Source organism: Momordica charantia, assembly GCF_013281855.1.
Source record: "Momordica charantia cultivar OHB3-1 chromosome 9 unlocalized genomic scaffold, Mcharantia_2.0 BLBB01000009.1, whole genome shotgun sequence".
Lineage (NCBI taxonomy): Eukaryota > Viridiplantae > Streptophyta > Magnoliopsida > Cucurbitales > Cucurbitaceae > Momordica > Momordica charantia.
Genome location: NW_028275167.1, coordinates 30,317,241 through 30,333,846, shown reverse-complemented (window position 1 = coordinate 30,333,846; position 16,606 = coordinate 30,317,241). Strand labels below are relative to the sequence as shown.

The 16,606-nt window shown below is 34.6% G+C and overlaps 2 protein-coding genes across 3 annotated transcripts; both read left to right on the top strand.

Moving 5' to 3' along the window:
* The first annotated feature begins 4,529 nt into the window (after positions 1-4,529).
* AMY3 (alpha-amylase-like 3) lies at positions 4,530-12,644 on the top strand. Of its 2 annotated transcripts, none has more exons than XM_088117185.1 (13): positions 4,530-5,008; positions 5,246-5,376; positions 5,513-5,567; positions 5,651-5,773; positions 5,886-6,015; positions 6,717-7,060; positions 7,522-8,180; positions 8,716-8,905; positions 9,354-9,460; positions 10,265-10,514; positions 10,871-10,993; positions 11,293-11,460; positions 12,214-12,644. In XM_088117185.1, the coding sequence occupies exons 1-13, from the start codon at positions 4,736-4,738 to the stop codon at positions 12,373-12,375; spliced, it is 2,715 nt and encodes a 904-aa protein (XP_087973311.1). In that variant the 5' UTR covers positions 4,530-4,735; the 3' UTR covers positions 12,376-12,644. The 2 variants fall into 2 exon arrangements, with proteins under 2 accessions (XP_087973311.1, XP_022151132.2); XM_022295440.2 differs by having other exon boundaries at positions 4,532-5,008; positions 5,886-6,006.
* A 1,877-nt stretch (positions 12,645-14,521) lies between these two features.
* LOC111019197 (putative pectate lyase P59) lies at positions 14,522-16,575 on the top strand. The gene is made up of 4 exons (XM_022295530.2): positions 14,522-14,852; positions 15,017-15,674; positions 15,744-15,986; positions 16,071-16,575. The coding sequence occupies exons 1-4, from the start codon at positions 14,650-14,652 to the stop codon at positions 16,293-16,295; spliced, it is 1,329 nt and encodes a 442-aa protein (XP_022151222.1). The 5' UTR covers positions 14,522-14,649; the 3' UTR covers positions 16,296-16,575.
* Positions 16,576-16,606: the final 31 nt, after the last annotated feature.

Sequence of the window (16,606 nt, the reverse complement as noted above, 5' to 3'; positions counted from 1 at the left end):
TCGGAATCCGCCGCGTGGACGGAGGAGGAAAGAAGCAATCATTGCAGAGAAATGAAAAGATCTGAAACCATTTCGGGAAAACTCTGATTCAGTCACAGCCCGATGAGATTCTTTGTGAAAATGGGTTACTCAATTCGCACAGTTGCTCCACTATGGCGCCGAGTAATTCTTTCAATGATGAGGAGAAGGACACGGAGTTTGTGCGGTCTGGTCTGTGATCTCCATTTAGAGTTACCTACCTCATCACGCAGCTACATACGCATTTGCCATTGCCAATTGCCACCTCAAATTCACTCGCTTGGCTGCCCATAAGAGCGAATATTTCTCAAAAAGCTATAGGGGTTTTGCAGTGCAGGTAAGGTGTTTGTTGTATGTCCTCTTCCCTTTCTTCATCCTACACAGTCCACGATTAGTTGTTTGATTAGAAAGAAGAATCGAAATTTTCAAATGGGTGGATTTCTCTGAACTTTCTCTGGGTACATGACTCGATGTCAACCATCTCAGAAAACTATGCTCAAGATTATTCATTAGTTTGATTTTGGAATACTTCGGTAAACTTAGAACATGTGGTAGACATTTGATTGTTGCAAGTTCAATGAAGTGCTTCAACCTGGCAAGATTGGCTCCAAATGAAGGTAGACTCTGTTGAATGGGTTAGAAACTATGAAGGCTGCAAATGCTTGATTGCTTTCTATAAGCTCAGCAATACCAAATGAGCATATCCAAAGCCTGTATTTTTATGGTCTGGTTGTTGCTTATTGAAGTGTGCAGCCAAACGAGACTTGAAAGTGTTGTGTCTCTGTTTTCTACAGCTAGAAATCTTCATGTTCTAGATTTGAAATTCATGTTTCTAGTTAACTTGTGGGTTTGATATTGAACAAGACGAGCATGTGAAGAGATCAGAGAAAGGTAATATAAAGTTGAGAGTGTTTTGGCCCTCTAATTTTTGTGTTTTCTGGTTTGAAAGAGCTGCTAGAGGAAAGTGGGTGAAAATGAGAAAGCTGAAGTTGCAGGAAAATAAGCAGAAGAAGATGCAGAGTGGAAGAATTTGGCAGAGCTCAGCATCACTCAACAGTGTGTCCCCATCCTAAAAGCAAATCAAACACTGTATTTGCCTTACCAATTATGCATATCGGATAGAGTTTCCAGATGGAGCGTTTGAAACTTTGAATACGGAGTTAACGTTTTGTTTCTTGTTTTCACTTCCTTTCTTGATCTCTAAAATTTTAAATTAAGAAAAAAAGTAAATGTTTTATGTAGAAATTAATTTTTCAAAATAAATATATTAAAATTTTTTTGTCATATTTATTTTTTATGTTTATCATGAATTTTATGAGTAAAAAGTGATAAAATAAAATTTTTCTATGTTTTGAAAAAATAAAATTTTATTTTATTGTTTCTAAAATTTCAATACAATTTTCAAAACGTTTCTTAAAAATAACAACAAGAAATATAAAAAGTTACCAAACAATTATCTTTCTATTATCAAACATGCCCTTGTGTGGTCTGTTTTGGGTGAATCTTTTAACTTTTTACCTCCATGTTCTTGCATGGTATTTGGAAACTTGGGTTTGTTTTGTTCAATATTCTCAAAATAGTTCTGTTTTTTCAAAATAAAAATTTAGTGGAAACATGTTATGAATAGTTGGCTTTAAATTATACCACCTTTTTTTTAATTGTTGACAAAAAAAAATATATGTTATCAACCTAAAGTCCTAAACATAGCTCAATTTGTGAAGTTATTTATCTCTCATCAAAAGATGGTGAATTCAAATTTCTATTATACAGTAAAAAGAAACAAGAAAAAAAAATTTTGATTTTAGAATTTGTTAGATGGGTCAAAGAAGTTTTTTCTTTGGTTCCACCTAAAAGAAGGTACCATATCAATATGGCCATGCCAATGACATCACGAGTTGTATAGTACATTTCAATAAAATGGGCATTTACTAATGATATTACAATAACTTTTTTGTAAGTACCTTGGAAGAGAAATTCAAACCGGGTTTGGTCGAGAATATACATTTTAACTAATTAAATTATGTTATGATAATTAAACATTGAAAGAGTAAATAAAATATATTAAATGTTAGATATCAAATTCACGACAAAAATTTCATGTAATCTTACATTAAAATTTTCAAACTTTTTGGTCTAATTTGGGATGATTAATATTGGAAATTTGGAACACAACTTACCCAAAAACAGTGTCTAACTACTTTCTATTATTATTATTATATTCTAATAATCCAGCTTAAAACTAAGTTTGGCTATTGACTTAATGAATATACATGATTATCAAAATACGCATCAATTCAATACGGGTGGACGAAGGTTTTTTTTTTCTTTTTTTTTTTAATACTACAGGGTGGACAAATTTTGTGACACAGGCAATTGCTATATTAATTATGTCATTTCGTTGTCTTTGAATTAATTGTGCATTCTTCAAAAGAAGAAACCGTTCCTCAATTGAAAGGTTTATAAACACTTGGCTTAAAAGATCTTGCAAAACCGAAAAATCCTCCAACAAAATAGAAATACTATAACTTTGTATTATAAATATAACAACTCAAACTTTTGAATATATATATATATATATATATATATATATATATATATATTTAGTTCAATGTGGGGATCAAATCACAATCTCATTGGAGATATATGTAAATTATATTGAGCTGTGCTCACTTAATTTTTAAATATTTATTTCAATCCTATATTTTAAAAATGGTAATTTTTTCCTTAAAAAGAAATGGTAATTTTGTCTCTAATTTTGAATTGTGATAATATGCAGACTTAGGAGTGTTCACAAGTAAGAACGAGGAAGTCTTGTCCCCCCTTATTTCAATTCGCAAAATTTTCACTATATTTTGCGGGATCAAGACAGAGATTCCCCATAGAGAATTTGTAGGATTAGGTTTAATGGTTCGTTTAGTAATGTTTCTATTTGTTGTTTATCGTTTTTTACTTTTAGTTTTTTATAAAAACATAGAATAGCATTTGGTAACTTCTTTTTTTGTTCTTTCTTTTTTTTTTTCCGCTGAAACATGTATGAAAACAATTTTTTGTTTCTTGTTCTCTACAATTTCAAATTAAAAGGTGTAAAAGTTTTATTTGAAAATTAAAATTTTAAATTAAAAATTTTGTTCTTTTATTTATTTTTTAAATATTTATTATGCAATTTATTAGTCAATAATGATAAAATAATATTTATATTTATGTTTTGAAAAATAATTAGAGGAACATGAACTAAGAAACTTGATTTTGTTATTTTCAAAATTTTAGGTTTCTTGGAAATGAGAAACAATATTTGTTTCTAAAAAATTGGAAATGAGGAATAAGAAACAAAAAACAAGATATTACTAAACAAGTCTTTAAGTTTTATGTGTTTTTTTGTTCATGTTTTCAATTTTTCTCTAGAACATAAAAAAACATTATTTTATTATTGACTTATAAAATACATAATAAATATTAAAAATAAATATAAAAAAATTTAATTGAAAAAAATTAAATTTCATATCAAAAAAATTATTTTTCAATTTTAAAATTTTAAAGAACCAGAAATAAGAAAGGGTTACCAAAAAAGAAAAATCAATAAAAAAAGAAAGAACAAGAAACAGGAAATAGAGTCAATTTAATAATATGCTCATTTCTTATTTTATGTCCTATTTTTTAATAAAAAAAACATAAATGCATGGATGCCAATATCATGAATGCAAGAATGATAAACAATATTTTTATTTATATTGGAACAAATTGGAAATGGAAACAATAAAAAATTACATAGCCCCCAACACGCATGGATTAAAAAATGATAAAACAAATTTTTTATCTATGTTGGAATAAATTGGAAACAAGAACAAAAAAAAAAACTTATTTCCGTTATTTCCAAAATTTCGATATAATTTTGAAAATATTTCTATTAATTGAGAAATAAAAAACATAAAAAATTATCAAATACTTAAATTTCATAATAAAATTAGAAATAAGAAACAACAAACATGAATATTATCAAATGGGCCTGAAAATATTATCAGTCGAGTTGTCACTAATAAAAATCTACAATTGAAAAATGTTAAAACATAAGGTTAAATTGAAACTTTTTAAATAATAGAGCTGAAGTTGAAAAGAAAAAAACAAAAATTTTTACCAAATAAATGAGATGAGATGACAAAATAAAGTGAGAGTTAGGCAGAGAATACAATACAAAACTTTAACAATACCCACTAAACATATCTTATACGAAATCCATAGAGAAAAAAAAGAGAGAATTAGGAATAAAAGACAAATAAAGAAAGTTGGAGAAGTGAAATTGGATTTAAACTTAACCATTTTTATGTTTTCTTTTGGAGACGGCAAAGGATACCTTTGCGTTAACTCACCGTCCATCTCTCTGGATTTTTGCTAAATCCGCAAACGACCCGCCGCAATTGCCTAATTACATAAACCCCCCAATTAAGTGTATGTATCCAACTTCAGCCCCCCAACTCCAAATTTAATTCCCCAGATATTTATTTATTATTCCAAAAGCAATTCTATTTTATTTTTTGCAAAGGAAAGTCATTTTATTTGATTAATCAAATAGTGTCCACTCTTGTCATTTATCTCCAATCTCTCTCTCTCTCTCTCTCTCTCTCCTGTCCTCTTTTTTCTCTCTCTTCTGTTCTTCATTTAAGTTCTTCTTCCCGGTTCCCTGCATCTGCGCTGAAGAGGGAGTAGTGGCAACAGTGGGATCATGTCGACGATTGGACTCGATCCTCTTCTATACCACTGTGGGAAAGGGAAACACAGATTCCACCGGCGTCCTCAATTCAATACGCTCAAACCCTGTTCCTTCGGTTACTATCCTAATAAGCTCCTCTACCGTGGCCGAAGGAGTTTCTTCAATTGCAATTCTTATAGACTTCCTGCTCTTAGAGCTAGCTCGACTAATGCGGCTCTTCTTGAAAGTTTCCAATCTACGGATGTCCTACTGAAGGAGACGTTTCCTCTCAAGCGCACCGAAAAGGTTTGAGACTTTGAGTTATATCTTATCATATGGAACTCTTTTTCTTATTCTTCTTCCTGCTATTTAATTTGTGGGATTTGTTTTATCGCTGCTGGGTAGTGCATTTCCCTTTTCGCTTCGTTGCGTTTTTCACTCTCGGGATGAGAAATTGTTGCTTGTTTTTACTGGTTGAACTTCTTTTACCTAAGAATTAGGGAGGGTTGACTTCAGTTCGTCGTTGTTGGTTCGAGCTTGTAGGTGGAGGGAACGATCTTTGTCCGATTAGCGCAGGGGAAAAACCAGAATCAATGGGAGCTTACTGTGGGATGTAACCTTACTGGGAAATGGATTCTTCACTGGGGCGTGTCCTTAATCGACGATAGTGGCAGGTATTTCTCGTTTCATTCTCTGTTCCTTCTGGTATGAGAAGAAACTTAAATAGCTAAAAAAATTTACTGGTGCTTGTTTTATTCAAACGTTGCCTTTATCTAAAATGGGTCGATATTGAATGAATGAACCTTGCAGCGAATGGGATCAACCTCCTAAAGAAATGATACCCCCGGGTTCAATACCCATCAAAGTATGTTGCTCTAGTCTCTTAATTTCAATGAGTAAGCTGCTCTTGCATTACCTGCAAATGTTTAATGAGAATTCTATTCTCAGGATTATGCAATTGAAACACCATTGAAAAAATCATCCTCATCTTCTCTGGGAGATACTGTTCATGAAGTGAAGATAGATCTTGTTCCCAACAAAGGAATTGCAGCTATAAATTTTGTTTTAAAGGTTCTTATTTTCATAGCAATTGAGAACGTCTGCTATTTCTCTTTGGGTCATGCTCGTTTCTAATATTGCAAGTCCCTTTGGGGAATGGGACTTCTTATTTTTGGTAGTGCAGGATGAAGAAACTGGAATTTGGTATCAGCACAAAGGGAGAGATTTTAAGGTGCCTCTTACAGACTCCCATGGTGATGATGGCAATATAGTTGGAACGAAAAAGGGCTTGGGTTTATGGCCAGGTTGGAGAGGTCTTTATGTAATTTATATTCGTATAATTTCTTGTTTCTTTTAATATGGCAATGCATGATATTCTCATTTGTTTTTATTTCTCCTTTTTATTTATTCATACTTTTCGAACTATAGAGTTAATACAGATCCCCTAACTAATCATTTTATTTTTTACCAATAAAATGTTGAATTTTAATTAGCTGTGAATGCTGTTATAATTGAAGTTGTCTCAAATGGAAGAAATTGTAGAACTGAATAAGACCAATAGAGATAAATGATTTTATGTTCATCATACATCTTCATTCAATTGTCGGTACAATAAACCACTGATAAAGTTTTGTCTCTTCATCTCTTTAATTTCTCTTCTGTTCTTGCAATCAGTTCTGAGTTCGTAATAGAGTTGTAGCTTTAGCTGTTGAACAGCAAGATATGCTAAGTGATGCTCTTCACTGTATACATTCTTTTTTTTAGTAGACCAGTTATAGTTCATAATCAAGAAATACATTCTTAGAGTGTCAAACTAGAAAGTTATGCCTACAGTTTCTTGCAGTTATGTAATAGGCCCATTTCTTGCTTCCATCGTGCACTGGAGGGGGTTTATTTAGTTAGTGGGTTATGAGTTTAAATTGCCACACACCTGTTTCCCTGGTGTTTATCTCATTATTTCAGCTGTTGTCTATCATGTGGATGGGATGCACTTTATAACTTTCTTCAATTCTAGGGGCTTTGGGACAGCTATCCAACCTACTTGTCAAAGCAGAGTCTTCTAAAGGTCAAGAAAGCAGTGGTGAATCTGGAGATACAAAGGAGAAATATTTGGAAGGATTCTATGAAGAACTGCCTATTGTAAAAGAAGTAGCTTTTGATAACTCGGTCAGTGTTTCAGTTAGAAATTGTCCTGAAACAACCAAATATCTTTTGTATTTGGAAACTGACCTACCTGGAGATGTAATTGTTCATTGGGGAGCTTCAAGAGATGAGACTAGGAAATGGGAGATTCCAGCTGCTCCTCATCCTCCGGAAACAACAGTATTCAAGAACAAGGCCTTGCGTACTCTACTGCAGGTTTTTTGCAAAGCATTTTTTCCCTGAAATTTGGATCTACAGTACAGTCTTTCATCTTTCAAGAACTCTTTTCTAGCATTATTGAGACAATGAATAGAAATTTTAAGGCAAATGCTTAGAGGGAGCCTTGGGTGTAAACCCCTAAAAGTTCTCTACACTCTAGCAATATGGAAAAAATCTGTAGTAATTGATCTATCATTCATCAAAATTTTGTTGTTTATCTGCAGCATCGTTAGCTGTGTATGAATAAGCCTCTTGATAATGAAAATAAAATTTGAGTAGATTTTTTCTTTTTGATACAAGTTAGAATGATTAAATACATCTTGGAAAATTCTATTCATTCTAAGCACACATATGCTTTTCAAATCTTCATGTTTGGATTTTGTAAAAATTCATGTTAAGTTTAGATTTTGCGTCGAGAATATTGTTGTGTTGTTATTTATGAAGTGTCCTCTTTGCAGCTGAAAGAAGGGGGGAAGGGATCTTGTGGAATTTTTACCATAGAAGAAGAGTTTGATGGATTTCTTTTTGTTCTCAAGCAGAACGAGAACCCTTGGTTAAACTACAAGGGAGATGACTTCTACATCCCTTTCCCAAGTTCAGGTCATTTGCCTGGTCAAAAGAGACAGAATGAATTTGAAGATGCAGGAGTATCTAGAAAAGCTGGAGATGGATATGAAGAAGTTTCTGTTACTGCTTATACTGATGGAATTATCAAGGAAATTAGAAATTTTGTTACTGACATTTCTTCTCAGAGGACTCAAAAGAAAAAAACCATAGAAGCACAAGAAAGCATTCTTCAGGAAATTGAAAAATTGGCTGCTGAAGCCTATAGTATCTTCAGAAGTGCTTCTCCAACTTTTACAGAGGAAATAATTGAGATGCCTAAACCTGTAGAGCCACCCGTGCAAATTTCCTCTGGCACAGGTTCAGGTTTTGAAATATTGTGCCAAGGATTTAATTGGGAATCTCACAAGTCTGGAAGATGGTACATGGAACTTAAAGAGAAAGCTGCAGAATTATCCTCCCTTGGTTTCACTGTGATATGGTTGCCACCTCCAACTGAATCTGTGTCACCAGAGGGATACATGCCAAAGGACTTGTATAATTTAAGTTCCAGGTAAATATAAAAATGTTGTAGTTTAGCCAGCAAGGGGTAGCCCAATTGGCAAGAGCTCGGGGTCTCTTGGTCATACCAACCGACTTAAAGGTCTCAAGTTTGAACCTTTGGGTGAGCTTAACATAAAAGATCTTTGATGTCCTCTGAGTCCAGGCCTTGGGATGGGTGTGAGTGCTTTGGATGTAGGGGAGCAAAGCTCCAACTCACGGTTATTAAAGAAAAAAAGAGAAAAAAGGTTTGTAGTTTATATGACATGATAATTTAATTTATATCAAAAAGAAGATTTGAAAAGTAAACAGGTAGAACCATTTCACTCCTAGGATTTTGCATGTTATCATCCAATGATTCTTCATAATTGTTCTTCTATCTTGTGCATGGAATCTAGAGAATGTGCTCAATTCATCCGAGGATGGTCGCTTTAAAACCTTTCGATGTGCTCTTTTCCCTCATATTTAGTAATTTGAAAAATGGTAGGCATCATTACAAGGAAGATCTTTAAATAAATATTTGTTCAACTATACTTTGTTCATTTCAGATATGGTAACATTGATGAGCTGAAGGATGTTGTGAAAACATTCCATGATGTTGGGATAAAGGTTCTTGGTGATGTTGTCTTAAATCATCGTTGTGCACATTTTAAAAATCAAAATGGTATTTGGAATATATTTGGTGGTCGCTTAAATTGGGATGACCGTGCAGTAGTTTCAGACGATCCACATTTTCAGGTTTGATTATTCTGTTTGGCTTCTCAGATACCTGCCGTTTAGATTCTATTCAGTTTTCCACTTATATTTTATATGAAATATTGCGTGATGAAACAAAAATAAAAATCATAACACAACAATATGTAACGACTATAAATAAATAATACATTTTGGACAATTTGATCCTTGATATGAATGATTGTCCACTCTCTACTTCTGAAGTCTAAAAGTAATTATCATAAATTTAGAGCGAAATTGTTTGAGATTGTTAACGTTTGTGAAAATGTTGAGCTTTGTATGCATGATATTACCCTTGAAGCTGTGTAAATGTCATCATTGAACTAAGTATATTGCCTTGTTTATGTTACATTGAGAGACGTAGACTTCATTTAAGTATTTACATCCTTTTTGCTATTGTTTAGTTACTTGGACAACAAAATTGATTATTTCTTTGTCATGTCATGTGAAGGGTAGAGGCAACAAAAGTAGCGGAGATAACTTCCATGCAGCACCCAACATTGATCATTCACAAGATTTTGTGAGAAATGATATTAAAGAATGGCTACGCTGGTTAAGGTTAATTCTCTGACTAACCTTTTTTTGGGCTGAACTATTAATTTCTGTGGAGTTCTTTTTGTTCTTTATTATTTTATGTGAAACCTTATGATATTCAAAATTTTCACAATAAACAGTAAGTAGCATGACATGATAACCCGAGAAATGGACTTAGGGGTGAAAAGAGGCTTTGGACTCTAACCAAGAGGTCCTGAGTTCAATGACCAAGAGGTCATAGATTCACCTCTTAGTGCATAGGCTATTACTTGAGGTATAAACCTGGAGACAGTTTTTTGACTCATCAGTGCTGGTATGATTATATATGATTTCCAGTTTTGAACTTGTTGAACGTAAAAATTTGAGGACACTGTATATTAAAAAGGTAAATTAACCAAATAAGTGAAGGACTTCAATTAAGTTGATCCATGAAGGCATTTGGCTCTCTTTAATTCTTAAAAGTGATCAGAATATTTGCCATCATGACAGGTGGATATGCTTGATTTTCTTTTTAATCCATCTGATTTTTGCTCCTTAAAATGAATTCGCATGGCTATCTTTAAATTATTGGTTGTGGGTTTAATTATGGTCGTTTTAACAGAGTACTTGGTGTTATTAACTTCTATGATTTCCTGATATGCATATGAACATCTCTTTCTTGATCAATGTTGATGTCTCTTTTGTACTTTGCTTTTGTTTTTGTAAACCCGTGTTTTTGTTCTCTTTTTTCATTTATCTTAATGAAAAGTGCACTTTCTTATTAAAAAGAAAAATAAATTGGATGAACGTTGGCTTTGATGTATTATGTTTCTGGCTGTTTACATGCAGAAAAGAAATTGGGTATGATGGGTGGAGGCTTGATTTTGTCAGAGGATTCTGGGGTGGTTATGTGAAGGATTACTTGGATGCAAGTGAACCTTACTTTGCTGTAGGTGAATACTGGGATTCCCTGAGCTATACGTATGGTGAGATGGATCATGATCAAGATGCTCATAGACAGAGAATTGTTGACTGGATAAATGCTACTAATGGAACTGCTGGGGCATTTGATGTTACTACCAAAGGGATTCTTCATTCTGTAAGCTTCCATTTAATTATTCATTTGCTAAAAAATCTGTGTTTTTGGATGATTTTTTAGCCTATTCACAAGATGACTTGTTATTATACTTGCAAGAAAAGAAAAAAAAAAGATTGTTATCATATTGTCATAATTTATTCTCCTAAATTCCTAATTGCATTTGTCTAGGATATGTATCTGACAGGCTCAATTATAAAAATACAAATTGTAGTTTGTTTGCTACAGTAGTTCCTAAAAGCTTCTTGATGCTGCAAGAAAGTTTGCTTATTACTTGTTGAAAGTTACATACTTCTAAGATGCTAACTTTTTTTGCTATGTCCTTTTTTCTGTAACTATTTGGAAAATATCTCTTATAGGCACTTGATAGATGCGAATACTGGCGATTATCAGATCAGAAGGGAAAGCCTCCTGGAGTTGTTGGATGGTGGCCCTCTCGTGCTGTTACGTTTATAGAGAATCACGACACTGGATCTACACAGGTTTAAACATCTTTCCTTGTGAACTAATTTATTGCATTTAAAACTGAAATCAGACGGGTGAATCATTCATTAGAGATACACCCTGTGATGCTTTATACATTGACAAATTAGTTTTACCCTTCGAATTGTTAATATGATTAAACTGAGATAATCATCAGTTCTTGTGATTTAATGTACATATCTTTATGCCATGTAGAACCTAAAATTTTCAGCTAATATGATTTACTTTACATTTCTTGAAGCCATCGGTACCATCAATTTTGAGTGTTATTTTGTGATGCTGTTCTCTGATCTTGTAGGGTCATTGGAGATTTCCCGGTGGAAAAGAAATGCAAGGATATGCTTACACTCTGACTCATCCAGGAACACCATCAGTATTCTTTGACCACATTTTCTCCCACTACAAATCTGACATTGCTGCACTTATTTCTCTCAGAAAACGAAATAAAGTCAACTGCCGGAGTGTAGTAAGTATAAATGACCTTTTATTTCTTAAAAACTGGAAGAAATTGACCACTACTTCCAAATTCATTTTCCTTTATTTCACCTTTGTTGGGTTGCTGGAGAGGATCTGGAAACAGAATATGTTTCAGATGAGTTGAAAATATAAATATCCATGTATCTATGTTAGAACCCAAACAGGAAATACTACAAGAACTACCAAGTAATTCGAGGTACTTGGACCCTCCTCTCCTCTCTTGAGTATTCTTACACAAGCCTAAACCATACTCACTCCATTGGATACCTTCATCCTTGCACCTCCATTCTATTTATAACAACACTCCCTAACAACTTTCCTATCTAATTACTAAGGTACCCTCGATACTCTAATAATATCCCTTTATTACCCTAAGGGCGATTCCTATCAATCTACTACTGTACACATCATAGCCAATTGAATGGTTCACTATGAATGCAAGTTTCTAGGCCTTAGGCATCTGATAAATAGAAACTGTAAAGTGCATGAATTGACTCGAAGGACACAGTCCGTTGGAGCCCATCAGCATTAACAGCGTATAGTTGGTGCTGGCCGTGTGGCTTCTTGAAAATGTTACAAGCATATAGTTAACAGCAGATGATTGTGTTTACTATTTAGTTTCTTAGCAAACATTCATTGGGTGGCAAAACGAGGAAAATTCCAATAGTCTTATTCCTGTACAGATCAAGAACAAATATAACTACGGCACTATGCTTTAATTACTTGGCACTTCATTTTTCAGGTTAAAATTGAGAAGGCAGAAAGGGATGTCTATGCAGCCACCATTGATGAAAAAGTTGCAATGAAGATTGGACCGGGCTATTACGAACCTCCTAGCAGATCCAACGGATGGTCGTTAGTTATCGAGGGAAACGACTACAAGGTCTGGGAAGTATCCAAGTAAAATCCTGATGAATCACGAAATTCAGACAATGAAAAATCACTTCCTTGTTGGATGAACCTCATATAAATTGTGACAGAAGGCTGAAGATAATGCTGCTATTGGATCGTGGATAGAAGATTTATACAGTTTTATATGTATTATACATATTCATTGGCTCTAAAAGAAGCATTCATTGAGGACAATGTTAATGTTGTTGTAAAGTTTCACCCATTGGTGGCCATGTATAAATTTACCTGCAGGTTAATAAAGGTTAATAATATACAATGAAATGTCGGGTGATGCAATTGTACCCACCCTTTTTCCCCCTCTCTACTACCTACTTTTTCCATTTATTAAAGATTTTCCTTTAAAAATCCATTTTTGGAAGGCAAGGGTGGAGATTTTCACCCATCCTCTGCCTTGGATTTGTAAAATTGTGTAATGAAGACAATTTTTTTTAATTGATTTCATGTAGTTTCAATGTTTACATATACAAATTACAAAAATAAATTTAATGACATAAAGTTATAGTTTAATTAAATTTTGTTTTTAAAAGTTATTGTATATTGATGAAGAGATTCTTTCAAGGAACCCCTGTGCTTGTAAGCTTTCTGAAGTGTTTATTTTGTAATTTTTTTTGTTTTGAGTACTTTATTTTGTAATTGTTAAGGGTATGTCATTCGGATTCATTTTCCTGAATCAAATGAAATTCAGTGAAAATCGATTTGGCAGTCGATAGATTTGTTAATGAATTATTTTTGGATTTTGTAATCTAAATAGAAAAGTTTCTGAAAATAACGCTTTCATAATTTTAATTTTTCAAATTGAAACTTTGTAATGCAAGAAAGATAAAAACTTTCACATATCATCTTATAAACTCATTTCTATCTCTAATAAAATGAGTAAAACATAAAATACTATAACAATTTTAAATAATATTTAACTCATAAAATACTATAAATTATATAACAATTGTAAAATAATATTTATATAAAATTTATAAAATATATATTAATCATTTAATTACGTTTTAGATTTAACTAAATATTTAATTGATAATTGCTACTCATTTATAAATATAATATGGAATACAACTCCATTTCTTATTTAGGGCAAAATACATTTTTGATACCTGAGGTTTGAGGTAAGTGTCTATTTGGTCCGTAAAGTTTCAAAATGAACACTCTTAGTTCGATTTGAGGTAGGTGTCTACTTGGTTCTTCAAGTTTTAGAATGTACACTTTTGGTCATTGAGGTTTAAAGTAGGTGTCAACTTGGTCCCTGAAGTTTTAAAATGCACATTTTTTATTCCTGAAAGTTTGAGAAATAGTTTTAAACGGTCTCTAATTTTTTTATTGTTATTAACTAATATTAAAATGACATGTCAAATTAATTAAATTGTTTATTGTAGTTGATGATGTGACAAATAATATTAATTAAATGATATATGTTCAGTACAAATGACGGACAGTGGCGGTAAAGACTTGGTGGTCACCGGAAAAAGGTAGGAGAAAGAGGGAGGAAGAGATGAGGAGAGGAGAGAAAAAGTATCATCACCTACACATATATTATTTAATTAATATAATTTGCCACGTCAGCAACTACAATAAATAATTTAATTGTAATTTGACACGTCATTTTAATATTAGTTAATTAACGGTAAAAAAATTAGGGATCATTTAGAACTATTTATCAAATTTCAGGATCAAAAGTGTTCATTTTAAAACTTCAATGACCAAGTTGACACATAATTTAAACTTTTAAGGAATAAAACATGTTCATTTTGAAAACTTCAAGGACGAAGTAGACACCTACCTCAAATCTCAGAGATGAAAAGTGTTTAATTTCAAATACCAAATAGACACTTAGGACCATAAATGTATTTTGCCATTTTATTTAATACTTTGTTTTAACGAAACAAACGTTGTAACATGAAAAAGGAAATAAAAAAACAAAACAAAACTCGGTTTATTCGTTTTCTGTTTATAACCGACGGTGCTGGAAACATCAAAAGCTGGCTACAGAGGGAAAAAAAGAAAAGAGAATCAATATTAGGAAGTAACTGTTTTAACCGTTTGAGTGGCAAACGGTTCTCCCTTCTTCCCGCCATTAACGACCATCTCCAACCCCTCATCTTCCCCTGTTTTCTTCTTAAAATCCCTTCTTCCACATCGAACAACTCGCACCTCTCGCCTCCTCGAGCGAACCCTTATGTGTTTCGCTTGAGGTCCAATCCCTTAAAAAACTTTTCTTTTCTTTTATTTGGTGTTGAAACAAGTTCAGCACCCCACAAAAATGGCTCCAACAACAAGAACCATCACAAATATGGCTTGCCTTCTGCTACTGACCTTGTCCATGGCGGCAGTCGCAAATTCCGGCATCGCAGACTTCGACGATTTCTGGAAAAAACGCGCCGTCGAAGCCCAAGAAGCCGCCGCCGAGGCCTACGAACCCAATCCCGAGAAAATCACCGACTCCATCAACGAGGAAGTTGGCGAGTAAGTTCCGACCAGCTGCACTGGCGGACCCAGAAATTTTACATTCTAATTTCTTCCTAACTATAACTTTTAGAAAATTTTAAAATCTTTAAACTTTCTTGGGGGCAATGGCATCCTCTGTTTTTTTTAGAAGCGAAATTAATGTGTGGAGGTTTGAGTTTCAGGCTGTTGGCGGGAAGCAACAGAACCGGGAGGAATTTGAATTCGAAGAAATACCGTGGCCCATGCCGCGCCACTAACCCCATCGACCGGTGCTGGAGATGCAACCCCAATTGGGCGGCCAACCGCAAGAAATTGGCCGATTGCGTTCTGGGTTTCGGCCGGAGAACGATCGGCGGTAAGATGGGGCCGTACTACTTGGTCAACGATTCGTCGGACTCGGACCTCATGAACCCGAAACCCGGAACCCTCCGACACGCGGTGATCCAAAAGGGACCGCTGTGGATCATCTTCGGTAGCAATATGGCGATTCGGCTGACTCAGGAGCTGATCATGACCAGCGACAAGACCATCGATGCAAGAGGGGCCAATGTCCAAATCGCTTTCGGGGCCGGAATTACCATTCAGTACGTGAAGAATGTGATCATCCATGGGCTTCGTATCCATCACATCGTGGTCGGCACCGGCGGAATGGTCAGAGACTCGGTTGACCATGTGGGGTTGAGGACAATGAGCGACGGCGACGGCATTTCCATCTTCGGTTCCTCCAATATTTGGATCGACCATGTTTCCATGTCCAGATGCCACGATGGTCTAATCGACGCCATTATGGGATCCACCGCCATCACCATCTCCAATTGCCACTTCACTCACCACAATGAGGTAACAATAATTGAGAAACAATTTCCAGTCCCTCGAATGATTTTCTCATAAAGATGAGAATTTAAACAGGTGATGTTGTTCGGAGCCAGCGACGGGTACTCGAGAGATTCAATAATGCAAATAACGGTGGCATTCAACCACTTTGGCCAGGGATTGATGCAGAGGATGCCGAGGTGCCGATGGGGCTTTGTCCATGTTGTCAACAATGACTACACTCATTGGCTTATGTATGCCATTGGGGGCAGCCAGCACCCCACCATCATCAGCCAGGGCAATCGCTTCATCGCTCCTCCAAATGTCTACGCCAAAGAGGTAACTGATTTAACCAACACCCCATCCATCCATTTGCTTTGATTTTCTCCGAGGAGAATTGAAAGTGGGTGCGGATTGACTCAGGTGACAAAGAGGGAGTACTCGCCGGAGAATGTATGGAAGAGCTGGACATGGAGATCGGAGGGAGATCTTATGATGAACGGAGCATTCTTCGTTACCTCAGGCGACCAGAGCAAGAGAAGACCCTTTTCAAAGTTGGATATGATCTCTTATAAGCCGGGGACATTCGTCACCAGGATGACCCGCTTCGCCGGTGCACTCCCTTGCTTCCTCGGCCGGCCATGCTAGACTCCAAACTTCCATCCTTTTTTACCAGACATCGCTGGAAACTTGCCGTCAAAAGCATATATAGAGAGGAACGAGAGATACATTTAATTCATATACAACTCTTCGTCAGGGTCACTACTCAACACACAAGTATGGAAATTTTGGTTATTGTGTCGGCTGAATTGGGTGAAGGCATAAAGAAGGAAAACACATACTTGTGTATCTGGCCGTTTCATTACCAGAACCCATATAAGTGAACTTGTTTTATGATTACCTCTATTCTATTTCCATGTTTATTTCATTCTGCTGTCTCTATAACAATAAATTTAATA

What these genes read in the sequence shown, in the direction of transcription:
- LOC111019197 (XM_022295530.2), top strand. Translation starts at nt 14,650, where the DNA reads ATGGCTCCAACAACAAGAACCATCACAAATATGGCTTGCCTTCTGCTA. An exon ending in ATCAACGAGGAAGTTGGCGA is followed by an intron (nt 14,853 to 15,016) that starts GTAAGTTCCGAC and finishes TTTGAGTTTCAG; the next exon opens with GCTGTTGGCGGGAAGCAACA. An exon ending in ACTTCACTCACCACAATGAG is followed by an intron (nt 15,675 to 15,743) that starts GTAACAATAATT and finishes GAATTTAAACAG; the next exon opens with GTGATGTTGTTCGGAGCCAG.
- AMY3 (XM_088117185.1), top strand. Translation starts at nt 4,736, where the DNA reads ATGTCGACGATTGGACTCGATCCTCTTCTATACCACTGTGGGAAAGGG. An exon ending in CTCTCAAGCGCACCGAAAAG is followed by an intron (nt 5,009 to 5,245) that starts GTTTGAGACTTT and finishes TCGAGCTTGTAG; the next exon opens with GTGGAGGGAACGATCTTTGT. An exon ending in ACGACACTGGATCTACACAG is followed by an intron (nt 10,994 to 11,292) that starts GTTTAAACATCT and finishes CTGATCTTGTAG; the next exon opens with GGTCATTGGAGATTTCCCGG.